Source organism: Oncorhynchus mykiss, chromosome 17 (assembly GCF_013265735.2).
Source record: "Oncorhynchus mykiss isolate Arlee chromosome 17, USDA_OmykA_1.1, whole genome shotgun sequence".
Lineage (NCBI taxonomy): Eukaryota > Metazoa > Chordata > Actinopteri > Salmoniformes > Salmonidae > Oncorhynchus > Oncorhynchus mykiss.
In genome coordinates, this window is record NC_048581.1 from 57876598 (window position 1) to 57890363 (window position 13766).

The following is a 13766-nucleotide window of genomic DNA, read 5'->3' on the forward strand; positions in this document are numbered from 1 at the left end:
TAGAGCTGGTGTGCTCATGCCCTCCTGGCATTCACCCCTCATGCCCGACTTTGCCCCGAACGAATATACACAATGAACAGATTGTCAAACAGACAATGGTTCCTTTTGAGTTTCGGGGGATTTTTAAAACTCGTTATGTGTGTGTGTGTGTGTAAGAGAGATCCTAAGGTTTCACACTGTATCCATCGCTGGTTTCCTGACTGTGGGGTTCCACTATTGAGGCGAGTGCTGTCCTGTTTCTAGCCAACACTGCCTGCAGCTGTAGAAAAGGGAAAATTTCAAACCTGCACCATCCCGTTTCTGAACTTCTACAGACACGAATCAAACCATATGGTCCACATTGTGCTGAATGAACACATTTGATCACGATTCGGGAATAATATTTCAGTGTGGATTGAAAGGACCAAAGGTCAACCTAAGTTTAAATGGACCCACTAGTTGTGTCCCAAATGGCACCCAATTTCCTATATAGTGCAATACTTTTGTCAAAAGCAGAGCACTATGTAGGAACTAGGGTGCCATTTGGAACAAAACCACTATTCCAGGCAGATGCCTCCATTCTCCTCTCCCTGCTCAGGACAGAGCCAACAGATTTTTTGTAGGTCTCAGACAGCAAGTGCAGTCCTAAGTACACACATTTACAGACAACACACATCATTCAATGTACTTCTTGCTGTCAGAGTGCAGTGGCAAAAACTTTGGGCTACCATTATCTGTATCATCCATTGTGATATGCAGATGTCAATGCACTTTTGGCAAATGCTTTCAGATTCTTGGGGCAGCAGGTAGCCTAGTGGTTAGAGAGTTATTGAAAATAAGAATGTGTTCTTAACTGACTTGCCTAGTTAAATAAAAAGGTACAAATACAAATCTTCAATAATGAAGAAGCCTTTAAGTTTTAGCTGAAGCCCTCCTAGTCAACCTCCTCAAACTATACCATCTATGACCATTATTCTTATTCTCTCCCCTTTTTTTGGGGTGGGGGATTCTCCAACACTAGTGTCTCTAAGCCAAAACCAACACTTCCCCTATCAAGCTGGAACAAAGAAAGCCTTGGAGGCTCAACCAGAAACCAAAAGCAGCAGTTAAGGTTTGGCAGAGGGTCGGAAAAGGTGATTGCATCCCACAATAAAGATGCAAATAAAAAAGGCATGACAAAACAAATATTTATTAAGGCTTTCATGAAAGTATAATGAATCAATACAGCTTCATTGCAGATTTATCACCAGCTCAGGACGCCGTAGAGAGCAGTCAAATTAGCTAACGGTGAATCATCATAATTCTAAATCAGGCACCAGTTCACAAAAGATCATGGTGGAATGCTTCAGTCTGGCCATTTAAACCCTTGACCAATGAAGACCCATTCATATTCCTGTCCACCATTCAGGGAGAAACTACATTTAAGACAGACAGGCCAAGCTCCACCCCTGGAGCAAACCTAGCAGTCGTTTTGGTTGTCCATTTTGTTGTCCTTGCAAGGAGAGAGTACAACTGATACAAATACAACTGATATCTGTAATACTGGGATTTTAGTATGCCACTCTGCGGAAAACCTGCCAGGTAGTTCTTCCTTCCATTCCTCTGCACCTTCTTCCCCTCCTCCGATGATGACATCATCAACCTGCAAAACAAAGGGACACTTTTGAGGGATCTTGAAGAGAGCTACCCTACTCCTATTTGCTGACTGTCTCTTACCAGGTTTCCTACTGATTAGATTTGGGTTACACACTGTATGGATACTGGCAAGTATGTTAACAATGTTTTCCAAATTGGAAAGTAGGAAGATTTGTGAAGCACATCCAACTTAGCTCAATCTCTATGGCTTACTTATATGAGGTTCAAGGTTGGCTGCTATATGACAAATATTATTACATACAGTATCACATCAGTCAAAACAGAATCTCTATGAATTGTGGAGAAGGACTGAGAAGAAGTGTGCGTCATCATACCAGTTCTGTGTCGGGGACCCGTGTGAACAGTGGATGCTCACTGAAGTGTTTCACCATCCAGTGAAGCACCTCCTCCATGTCTGTGTTGGTGTACACCAAACCCTGGGAGATAGTTAAACAATGTCCTCATAAGTATAAACAGTAAACAGAAAGCCTTTGTCAAAACCTTTCAGATCCCAAAAGTAGACTAATGTTCAGATGAGTCCACGTCCCACATAATCTGTTCTAGATACAGATATATTACTCAATTCCACAGGAATGGGGAAAACAAGCACCATATGATCCTCATTTCAGTCTGTGCCAAATGTTTTCCATTCATTTGGGTTTTAGGTCCACTTTTAGACCTAAACATCTGACAAACTTTGATTTTAGAGTGAACAGTCACTTAAAGCTCCTACCTAGTGCAGCAGGTGACTGACACACACAAACATCATACCAACTGTGGTCTGTACTTTAAGTATCAATCTAGTTTGAGACAATGGACAGATACTGGGGTCTACTTTAATTAACAAACCTAATGCAAATGGTAAATCTTAGCGCTTGCACTAAGTCCAGAAGTTTGTCGGAAATATTTTAGCTATTTTCACAGCAGGAATTATTGGCGCAATAGCTGGCGGTGGTGTGAAAAGGCTAGGTTTTGATTAATAAAAAAAGTGATAGGTGTGACAAGGGCTTGACCATTCACTGGTCAATCAACGTGTTCCATGGCTAAATACTGATGCGGCAGTTGTGTACGTTATTGTCTTTGTGTTGTCATCAACTCCAATTTGGCTGGGGGGCACGGAATATTCTCGTCCTAGTCCATGGTATATTGATACTGTTTATTACAGTGTTGTGACTTTGTCTATGAATATTCAAGATCATTTACTGATTAATTAGTGGAATAATTAATTGATTTAATTTCTAAGAAATTTGGTAATCCTATCCAACTTAATCTAAAGAATCATTATGGGTTTTGATATAGAGAGACCCCTTGAAGTAACTATCAGTAGTTATCATTAACCATCAACAATAGTCTTAATCAACACTTAATTTACTATATTCTAATTCTGAATGGTCATTGAGATCTGACTTCAAGAATCCAATCTCTCACTAAGGCCTTCAATGCAACAACGGATTTACTTCAACGTTTAATTACTAGACTAAGATTGAAAATTAGTTAGGTACAGTTAAGCATACGGCATGCCAATATTGGAATAAAACCTGAGATTGGCTTGTGAGTGTACACAATAAGTCCCTACTATATAGAAAAACAGTTATTAGTTCCTGAAAGGGGATAAGGAGCCCATAGATTCTAAACATGACTGGAATAAGATACATACATATTACACTTTTAATAATATAGGAACAACAGTGTGGTGAGGCATTCATTTTGAGACATTATTTTGAAACCTGGTGAAAAGGCCCACTTCGTGTTTGGTGCTATTGCCCTCCTTAGAACAAAAGAGGCATCAGGCTAAATATTACTCTCTACTCCCCCTTCCTTAAAATCAGCATATTTGGTGCCAGGATGTCTGGTTGACTAATTCTTTGTAACACATGCTAATCATAAAAAAAAGTGTCTAGTTTGACCCGTTTGATAATTAAGGGCCGTACGAGGAGGGGATAGGACTATGGCCCTTGTGGTAGAACTGGTTTGTAAAGATAACCAAGGACATTTGTTTTCCCTCGTGGGGTCAGAGAGGTACAACAACAGTTGTACCATGTACAACATATGCCAAGATTTAGGGGATGGGGATTATCTAATTGTTATGATTTTTTAGAATATTGCGGACATACTTTCAATTTAGATCATCATGATTTAGTGACTGCAAAGAAAAATGCACTGATTGACTGGGATTTTTAAAACAGACTGACTACCTTTCTGTTTTGTCTGCTTGGACTCAAGTGATAAGTATGGCTGTGTTAATCTTTTTGCAGGCAGTCATGTTCTTTAAATGAATGTATTTGCAATTTTGACGGTATAACATATTTTTCATTAATGTATTAATGTTTTGAGAAGGTGTAACGATCTTCTTCATCTGAGGAACAGGAAAGATCGGACCAAAACGCAGCGTGGTAAGTGTCCATTTTAATGTAATATAACTGAACACGAAATACAATATAACAAAGTGAAACAACGAAAATTGAAACAGTACTGAAAGGTGACACAACACAAAACAGGAAACAACTACCCACAAACACCAGGTGGGAACAGGCTACATAAGTATGGTTCTCAATCAGAGACAACGAAAGACAGCTGCCTCTGATTGGGAACCATACCAGGCCAAATACATAGAAAACATAGAAAAACAACATAGAATGCCCACCCCAACTCACGCCCCGACCAAACCAAAATAGAGACATAAAAAGGAACTAAGGTCAGGGCGTGACAGAAGGCAACTACACGAAAATGCATTTACTGATTTGTAAAAGGCCACTGAGTTTCTGTGGGTCTTGTGAACTCTTGTAAATCGACAACATTGTTCCAAAAAAAATGCTTTTACGCGATTGAGGAAAAACTATAAAACAGCATAGGTTACAGTAACAAATTATAGCAACAGTAAAATACATCCCGTTTTTGCTAAATATGTTTGGAGTGTTGGCAGTCAACATTGTTGTAATTGCTTCAACGAGTATAGGCCATACATGTCTTTACGCATACAAAAATAAATCACATAAAAAATACTAGGCTCCCCTTAAAATGTAATGTATTGTGTATGTGTGAGGCACAATCGCAAGATATTGGCCTATCCACCGTTGATATGGCATTATAGGACTGAATAATTTGAATATGTTTGAAGGAGCGCATCCTTCGTAACTGGACAAGTCGCTCTTTAGAAATGGGAATGGATACAAGCGAAATGGAGTAGGTAGGTAGGCCTATGAGAATTGGCAATCACGCAAAAGCATGATGGCGAAAGCCTCCAAAGTTGACCATTTTGAAATCTTCTATGGATAGGCTACTTGACTAATTCTTGGCAAGGTTTTTAATTGTGGCGGCAGGTAGTGTCACGCCATGACCTTAGTTATCTTTGTTTTCTTTATTATTTTGGTTAGGTCAGGGTGTGACGAGGGTGGTATTTGTGTTTTTGACTTGTCTTGGCTTTTTTGTAAATCTATGGGGTTTTGGTATGTCTAGGTATATGTAGGTCTATGGTGGTCTGATTGGGGATCCTATTTAGGTTGCCATTTTCCATTTTGGTTTTGTGGGTTATTGTCTATGTGTAGTTTAATGTCAGCACTCTTTCTATATAGCTTCACATTCGTTTTGTTAGTTTGTTTAGTGTTCTTTCTTTCATTAAAGAAGAATGTATTCATATCACGCTGCGCCTTGGTCTCCTCTATACGACGAACGTGACAGAATAACCATCCCAACCAGGACCAAGCAGCGTGAAAAGGAGGAACAGCGCTTAATGGGGAAATGGACCTGGGAGGAGATATTAGATGAAGCAGGACCGTGGACACAGCCATGGGAGTATCGCCGTCCTAAGGAGGAGTTAGAGGCAGCGAAAGCGGAACGGCGATACTACGAGGATAAATACCGGAGAATAGAGGAACTGCGACGATATGAAGGTACATGGCTAGCACGGAAGCCCGAGAGGCAGTCCCAAGAAATCTTTTTGGGGGGGCACACGAGGAGATTGCATAGTCAAGTAGGAGACCTGAGCCAACTCCTCGTGCTTACCGTGGGGAGCGTGTAACTGGTCAGGCACCGTGTATGCAGAGATGCGCATGGTGTCTCCAGTGCGCTATTCTAGCCCGGTGCGCTCTATTCCAGCTCCTCGAAATTTGCCGGGCAAGAATGGGCATCCAGCCAGAACATTTGAGCCCAGCTCTATGTTCTGGATCTCCAATGCGTCTCCACTGTCCAATGTATCCTGTGCCTCCCCCCGCACTCGCCCTGAGGTGCGTGTCACCAGCCCAGTACCACCAGTGCCAACACCAAACAACAGGCTTCCTGTGCACCTCCAGAGTCCAGTACGTCCTGTTCCTCCTCCCCGCACTCGCCCTGAGGTGCGTGTCACCAGCCCAGTACCACCAGTGCCAACACCAAACACCAGGCTTCCTGTGCACCTCCAGAGTCCAGTACGTCCTGTTCCTCCTCCCCGCACTCGCCCTGGGGTGCGTGTCCCCAGCCCGGTACCACCAGTGCCGGCACCACGCACCAGGTCTCCAGTGCGCCTCGGCAGTCCAGTACGCCCTGTTCCTGCTCCTCACACTCACCCTGAGGTGCGTGTCCCCAGCCCGGTACCACCAGTGCCGGCACCACGCACCAGGTCTCCAGTGTACCCAGTCCAGAGCGTCCGGCGACAGTGCCCAGTAGAGAGCGTCCGGCGACAGTGCCCAGTCCAGAGCGTCCGGCGACAGGACCCAGTCCAGAGCGTCCGGCGACAGTGCCCAGTACAGAGCGTCCGGCGACAGTACCCAGTACAGAGCGTCCGGCGACAGTACCCAGTACAGAGCGTCCGGCGACAGTACCCAGTACAGAGCGTCCGGCGACAGTACCCAGTAGAGAGCGTCCGGCGACAGTACCCAGTACAGAGCGTCCGGCGACAGTACCCAGTACAGAGCGTCCGGCGACAGTACCCAGTACAGAGCGTCCGGCGACTGTACCCAGTCCAGAGCGTCCGGCGACAGTGCCCAGTACAGAGCGTCCGGCGACAGTACCCAGTCCAGAGCTTCCGGCGACAGTTCACAGGCCGGAAACTCCAACGACGGTCCCCAGTCCGGGGTCTCCAGTGACGGTCCCCAGCCCGGGGTCTCCAGCGACGGTCCCCAGTCCGGGGTCTCTAGCGACGGTCCCCAGTCCGGGGTCTCCAGCGACGGTCCCCAGTCCGGGGTCTCCAGCGACAGTCCCCAGTCCGGGGTCTCCAGCGACGGTCCCCAGTCCGGGGTCTCCAGTGACGGTCCCCAGCCCGGGGTCCTCAGCCCGGGGTCTCCCGCGACGGTCCCCAGTCCGGGGTCTCCAGTGACGGTCCCCAGCCCGGGGTCTCCAGCGATGGTCCCCAGCCCGGGGTCTCCAGCAACGGTCCCCAGTCCGGGGTCTCCAGTGACGGTCCCCAGCCCGAGGTCCCCAGCCCGAGGTCTCCAGCGACGGTCCCCAGTCCGGGGTCTCCAGCGATGGTTCCCAGTCCGGAGTCTCCAGCGATGGTTCCCAGTCCGGGGTCTCCAGCGACGGTCCCCAGTCCAGAACATCCGGCGATGATCCACGCAGCAAGGGTCCCCAGCCCGGGGTATACGGCAAGGATCCGCAGTCCAGAGCCTCCGATGATGATCCACGGGTCAGTGCTACAAGAGCGGACTCAGGATAAAGAAGGGGGGCGGCGTCCTGAACCAGAGCAGCCACCGAGGTTAGATGCCCACCCAGACCCTCCCATATAGGTTTAGGTTTGCGGCCGGGAGTCCGCACCTTTTTTTGGGTGGGGGGGGGGGGGGGGGGGGGTACTGTCACGCCCTGACCTTAGTTATCTTTGTTTTCTTTATTATTTTGGTGAGGTCAGGGTGTGACGAGGGTGGTATGTGTGTTTAGTCTTGTCTAGGGTTTTTTGTAATTCTATGGGGTTTTGGTATGTCTAGGTATATGTAGGTCTATGGTGGTCTGATTGGGGATCCTATTTAGGTTGCCCTTTTCCATTTTGGTTTTGTGGGTTATTGTCTATTTGTAGTTGCATGTCAGCACTCGTTCTATATAGCTTCACGTTCGTTTTGTTAGTTTGTTTAGTGTTCTTTCTTTCATTAAAGAAGAATGTATTCATATCACGCTGCGCCTTGGTCTCCTCTATACGACGAACGTGACAGGTAGCCTAGCAGATAAGAGCATTGGGCCAGTAAATGAAAGGTTGCTGGTTTGAATACCCAAGGTGAATTTTTATTTTTGTAATTCTTTTTAAAAATAGGTCGATGTGCCCTTGAGCTTAACCCCAATTTGCTCCAGGAGCGGGGTACTACTATGGTTGACCCTGAAAAACACAAACCTATCCGTTGTATGTGACAATAAAATATATATTTTTATCAGATAAAACAATTGTTACAGAAAAATATCTTAAATATTTCAAAATACGAGTCACCAGCAACATCTCGTCTCTGGTTCAATGATGGGCATATGGACACGTAGCCTACATGGAGGGGGTTTTAAGCACATCCAAAATAGCCGGCTAAAATAATGTACAATATACAGATAAAAAGGGGATGTCCGCTCACTGTTTTGCGGCTCCCAAACTTAATCTTTTAATAAAGCGTTGGTGATTAAGATGCATTTCAAAGCAGTCTCACGAGCCAAAACCTTTATTGATAGTCTTGGCGAATGCATTGGTAAGGACCAAAAAAACTGCCTTCAGTAACCCGGTTTCCATCAAACAGTTGTATGCGAGTAAAGTACGTCGGATATTTACTGGAAACAGTACATTTGTCAGTAAACTTTCCAAATGTCGACAAAACAAAATACGCTAGACAAGGTGGGATCTTTGAGTCTGTAAAATGAATTATGCGAGAAATGGTGGAGGAAACACCTTTACGCGCAAATATGGAAATAACGCGATGATATGTTGTATGGTCCTCCCAATACGATTTGGGAAAGTATGCAGTCTATTAGGCTACAGATTAAATAATTTATGATGAACTTCAGAGGAAGATGAATGTGCACAGTGATGAGCTTGATGCACCTTTCAAATAAATAGTGAGGGTTTTATTTTGGTGACATGATGAGTGATGCTTGGCTGCCGTTTGACAAATAAAAATAATCTCATGTACAGTACCAGTCAAAAGTTTGGACACGCCTACTCATTCAAGACTTTTTCTTTATTTTTACTATTTTCTACATAGTAGAATAATAGTGAAGACATCAAAACTATGAAATCATATAGTAACCAAAAAGGTATATTTTATATTTGAGACTCTTCAAAGTAGCCATCCTTTATCTTGATGACAGATTTGCACACCCTTGGCGTTCTCTCAACCAGCTTCATGGGGTAGTCACCTGGAATGCATTTCAATTAACAATTGCCTTGTTAAAAGTACATTTGTGGAATTTCTTTCCTTCTTAATGCGTATGAGCCAATCCGTCGTGTTGTGAAAAGGTAGGGGTGGTAAAAGTCCATATTATGGCAAGAACAGCTCAAATAAGCAAAGAGAAATTACAGTCCATCATTGCTTCATTACTGATTTATTTGGAATTCAAGGCACTCTTAACCAGCATGGCTACCACAGCATTCTGTAGCGATACGCCATCCCATCTGGTTGGCGCTTAGTGGGACTATCATTTCAACAGGACAATGACCCAAAATACACCTCCAGGCAAGAAGGAGAGTGATGGAGTGCTGCATCAGATGACCTGGCCTCCACAATCACCCAACCTCAACCCAATTGAGACGGTTTGGGATGAGTTGGACCGCAGAGTGAAGGAAAAGCAGCCAACAAGTGCTCAGCATATGCGGGAACTCCTTCAAGATGGTTGGAAAAGCATGGAAAAGCTGGGTTGAGAGAATGCCACAATTGTGCAAAGCTGTCAAAGCAAAGGGTGGCTACCTTGAATAATCTAAAATATATTTTTGATTTGTTTAACACTTTCTTGGTTACTACATAATTCCATATCTGTTATTTCATAGTTTGGATGTCTTCACTATTATTCTATAATGTAGAAAATAGTTTTTTTTTAAAACAACAACCATTGAATGAGTCGGTGTCCAAACTTTTGACTGGTACCGTATATAAATATATTATACATTTAATGATGTGTATGAACAGTAAATTAATAGAAAAGTATATTGTGCTGGGTGGTAGCCATCTAGAACAGTGACTAAGGCTAGTGGTGACTGTTTAACAGTCTGATGGCCTGGAGATAGAAGCTGTTTCTCAGTCTCTCGGTCCCAGCTTTGATGCACCTGTACAGTTTCCGCCTTCTAGATGGTAGCGGGGTGAACAGGCCGTGGCTCGGGTGGCTGAGGTCGTTGATCTTCTTGGACTTCCTGTGACACCGGGTGCTGTAGATGTCCATGAGGGCAAGCAGTGTGCCCACGGTGATGCTTTGGGCTGACTGCACCACCCTCTGGAGAGCCCTGTGGTTGCGGACGGTGCAATTGTCATACCAGGCCGTGATACAGCCCAATAGGATGCTTTCAATGGTGCATCTTTAGAAGTTTAAGAGAGGACAAATTTCTTCAGCCTCCTTAGGTTGAAGAGGCGCTGGTGCGCCGCCTTCACCATGCTGTTTGTGTGAAGGGACCATTTCAGGTTGTCAGTGATGTAAAAATGTGAAACTTTTGACCCTTTCCACTGCAGCCCCATAGATGTGGACGTTCTCTCTCTGCTGTCTCCTGTAGTCCACGGTCAGCTCCTTCATTTTGTTGATGTTGAGGGAGAGGTTATTTTCCAGACACCAGACTGTTATGAGTACTTGGTAATTAGTTGCTCTTCAGTAGCTAACTATAAATAGGTTTTAATGTACAATCAGGGCTTTACCTAGATATTTCTGACAAGGTGGTAGTGATGTAGGCCTAAGGTTGGGTAGGGGGTAGCATAGAGTCTTACATTATATCAAACAATGTAGCCAACACATTAGTTTATGTTTGATCGTAAATGAAATTGAGCTGGTCTAAATGACACTTTCATATTTTTCTAGGTTCAATTTAGGGGTAACTTCTCTGCCACGTTCATACCAGTGTACTTTGACCTCAAATTGTGTGTATGGTACGCAAAATGCATGCAGGTTGTGTGCAAAATGCATACAGATTTGGTCATGGCTGGATAGGCTTAGCTTCTGCTGTCAAAATCCATGCCATAACCAACCTCGTTACTGCTAAGACATGCTTTTGGGGAGTCTAAAATCTCACTATTTGCGCAGAATGATAGTCATTTTTGAGCTACTTTTTAAAGACATAACTCAAATATTGCCACCCCTCCCACCTCAGTGCAAGTGAGCTGATGTTAGATAGGTAAAAGGATGCAAAATGCCATAGCACCAGTTTTTCATGCCGAGATAGTGAACCGAAACACGGAGGGACTACCTGGACCTGTCCAATAAGAAGTTGCACTAATGAATCCGTGTGCACTATTAAATTTGACCCTGATCTCCCAATTTTCCTATGATCTTTCAATATTTTTCACAAAACATGCCTTGGTGTGGTGGCCTTAAATACTTTGAAGAGCAAAGGTCCCCCCCCCTCCCCCCCAAAAGGACAGATATAGCCCAGAACCAACATAGAGGTTTATCACCTGTGTCATTGTAGTTTACATTGGATTGCGGACAGATAGTGTCATTTGAACAGGGCTTTCTTGGAAAACTCAGCCATGGCACAGATTAGCATAGCAGCTGTTGTGTTCACGCCAGGAAATGGGGAGGTGTGGAGGCGGGGGGAGGGTGTGTGTGGCGGAGGTGTGTGCATGTGTGTTCTGGGCAGATCGATTTTGCAGTCTAAACCGCCATAGTGGAAAATTCACTAGACCGCTCTTCTCTCCTCCCCCCAGAAGAGATCAGGGTCTGGCATGGGCTCTGTGTCAGTGCTGCTGAGTGTGCAGGTAGCGCCTACAGACACACCCACGCGCATGTGAGCAGATTAAAATCCTACATGCACAAGCCTCCCATTGTCCTCTCCATCCGCAGTCTCTCCTTGTATCTCTCCATGTACGCAATGTAGCCAGTACTGTCCTCTCATATGTATCATGTCTTGCTGTCCCACAACTGTTGACTTTGGGTTCCCTTGATGAACCCCCCCCACCCCCCCCCCCCCCCCCACGCCCCATACGCTGTGCTCTATCCTTACCCCTTCCTTCAGTGTGTAGGTGTACTCAGCCAACAGTGTGGGACTGACATCCGCTACTTGTGCTTGGGTCTTCTTGAAGTGCGGCTCAGGAAACAGGAGAAACATCTTACTGAGCTGAGGAGAGAAATCAACAAAACAAATAGATCACAACGCAGACATGACCAGACAGACTGAGGCCACAGACCTATGAAACAAATTCCCCCTGCCGTCACTTCCTCTGGTACTTCTTATACTGTGAAAGCAAGAAAACTATGCCACTAAATATTATCTTGTATCAAACCACTGTATCAATGTGGTTATTATTCAAACCAGTCTATCAAATATTATTATTTTTGTGAAATGAGTTAGCGCTATGTAGTTCTCATAATTCATAATATTTTGGTGTTAGTTGTCAGGTAGCCCGGGATGTAAAGGTGGAAATTCTCTAAGTGATTTTTATTAAGTTAAAGTCCCTCTCGTCTCTACCTTTAACAAGGTGTACACAACTTACTACTATTAGTAAAACTGTTCTAGTTCACTCTTTTATTAGTTGAAATAACTAAAGACAGAAAAACAGGGGGATAATCATGGGGGACTGCCGTTGCCCCAGGGGGGTTTTGACTGGGCCACACTTCACAAGATGGAAAAAACTTCACACTTTAATTAGTGCTCTGGCACAGAGGAAAAAAAGAACAACGACATATTGGGGAGTATAGCGCCATTTATACCCACACATACATCATGCGTGTGGGTGCACAAATATCACTCAGGGGCTCCCGTTAATGTGTGTCTGTATGACTGAAAGTATATTTATGTGTGTGTTAGTCGCTCTGTGTGTTTTTCCAAAGCACCTAATCCTCGGCACAAAATGGGCAGGTCTTAATGACATCATTGTCTGGATATTTGTGGTGCTCTGAAACTTTATTAACACTTGTGAGCGAGTCAAGTCGACAGACACTTTTTGCATTGCTTTCAGTTGTCAGCCCCAGGAGCCCACACTCAGAATGACTCCCTCTTAGGACAGCAATACACTATAGCATGTCATGAGTGAAATTTCCACTGCCTACTCCGTCTCGTTTCATATGTCATCATGTCAACGCATCTGTTCAAATTCAGCCTAGGAGCTTTGCTCCAATGCAAGAAGTTGAAAGAAAATGAGACGTATTATAATTTCTTGTTTGCTTTTACTTTTTCCACTTGATTGGTTTTCCCTGTAAAATGTGTTGCGATTTTAAATTCCTAAAGTTTGATTCAATCTAATTTAGGTTACTCGCCCTATGTTGTTGATGTAAAAAACATTTGTTTGTGTGTAAAGAGGAGCAAACAGACACTGCACCTGACACATTTATGAAATTGCTTCTTCCAGTTAATAATAATAAGCATGCGCCTATTAAGAAAATGACAGTAAAAACAGTTAAATCCATGTGGATTGATGAGGAATTGAAAAATTGTATGGGTGAGAGGCAAAAGCAATGGCAAATAAGTCTGGCTACACAACCAATTGGCAAACGTATTGCAAATTGAGAAATCATGTGACTAACCTGAAAAAGAAGAAGACACTACACTATGAAACAAAGATAAATGTCAAAAAATGATAGTAAAAAAGCTTTGGAGCACTTTCAATTAAATTGAGGAAAAAAAGGCAAACTCAGCTCCATCATACATTGAATCAGATGGCTCATTCATCACAAAACCAACTGTTATTGACAACTACATTAATACTTTTTTCATTGGCAGATTAGCAAACTTAGGCATGACACTGACACTACACATCCAAGTATATCTGACCAAATGATGAAAGACAAGCATTGTATTTTTGCATTCTGTAAAGTGAGTGTGGAAGAGGTGAGAAAATGATTGGTGTCTATCAACAATGACAAGCCACTGTGGTCTGACAACTTGGATGGAAAATGACTGAGGATAATAGCGGACGATATAACCACTCCTATTTGCCATATTTTCAATTTAAGCCTACTAGAATGTGTGTGCCCCCAGACTTGAAGGGAAGCAAATGTAAATTCTGCTGCCCAAGAATAGTAAAGCTCTCTTTACTGGCTCAAATAGCCAAACAATCAGCCTGTTACCAACCCTTAGTAAA

General features: G+C 43.9%; 1 protein-coding gene across 1 annotated transcript; it reads right to left on the minus strand.

Annotated features, from left to right (window-relative positions):
• Nucleotides 1–1159: 1159 nt before the first annotated feature.
• LOC110494211 (tRNA (guanine-N(7)-)-methyltransferase B-like) lies at nt 1160–12042 on the minus strand. Its single transcript, XM_036950267.1, has 3 exons — nt 11690–12042; nt 1950–2051; nt 1160–1621 (listed from the first exon to the last, which is right to left on the minus strand). Exons 1-3 carry the CDS (start codon nt 11792–11794, stop codon nt 1439–1441), a joined length of 390 nt encoding a protein of 129 aa, XP_036806162.1. The 5' UTR covers nt 11795–12042; the 3' UTR covers nt 1160–1438.
• Nucleotides 12043–13766: the final 1724 nt, after the last annotated feature.

Excerpts from the sequence above, each read along its gene's own strand:
- LOC110494211 (XM_036950267.1), bottom strand. The coding sequence starts at position 11,794 with ATGTTTCTCCTGTTTCCTGAGCCGCACTTCAAGAAGACCCAAGCACAA. Across the intron at positions 2,052-11,689 it reads CCTACACACTGAAGGAAGGG|GGTTTGGTGTACACCAACAC; the intron begins GTAAGGATAGAG and ends ACTATCTCCCAG. Across the intron at positions 1,622-1,949 it reads GGGTCCCCGACACAGAACTG|GTTGATGATGTCATCATCGG; the intron begins GTATGATGACGC and ends TTTGTTTTGCAG.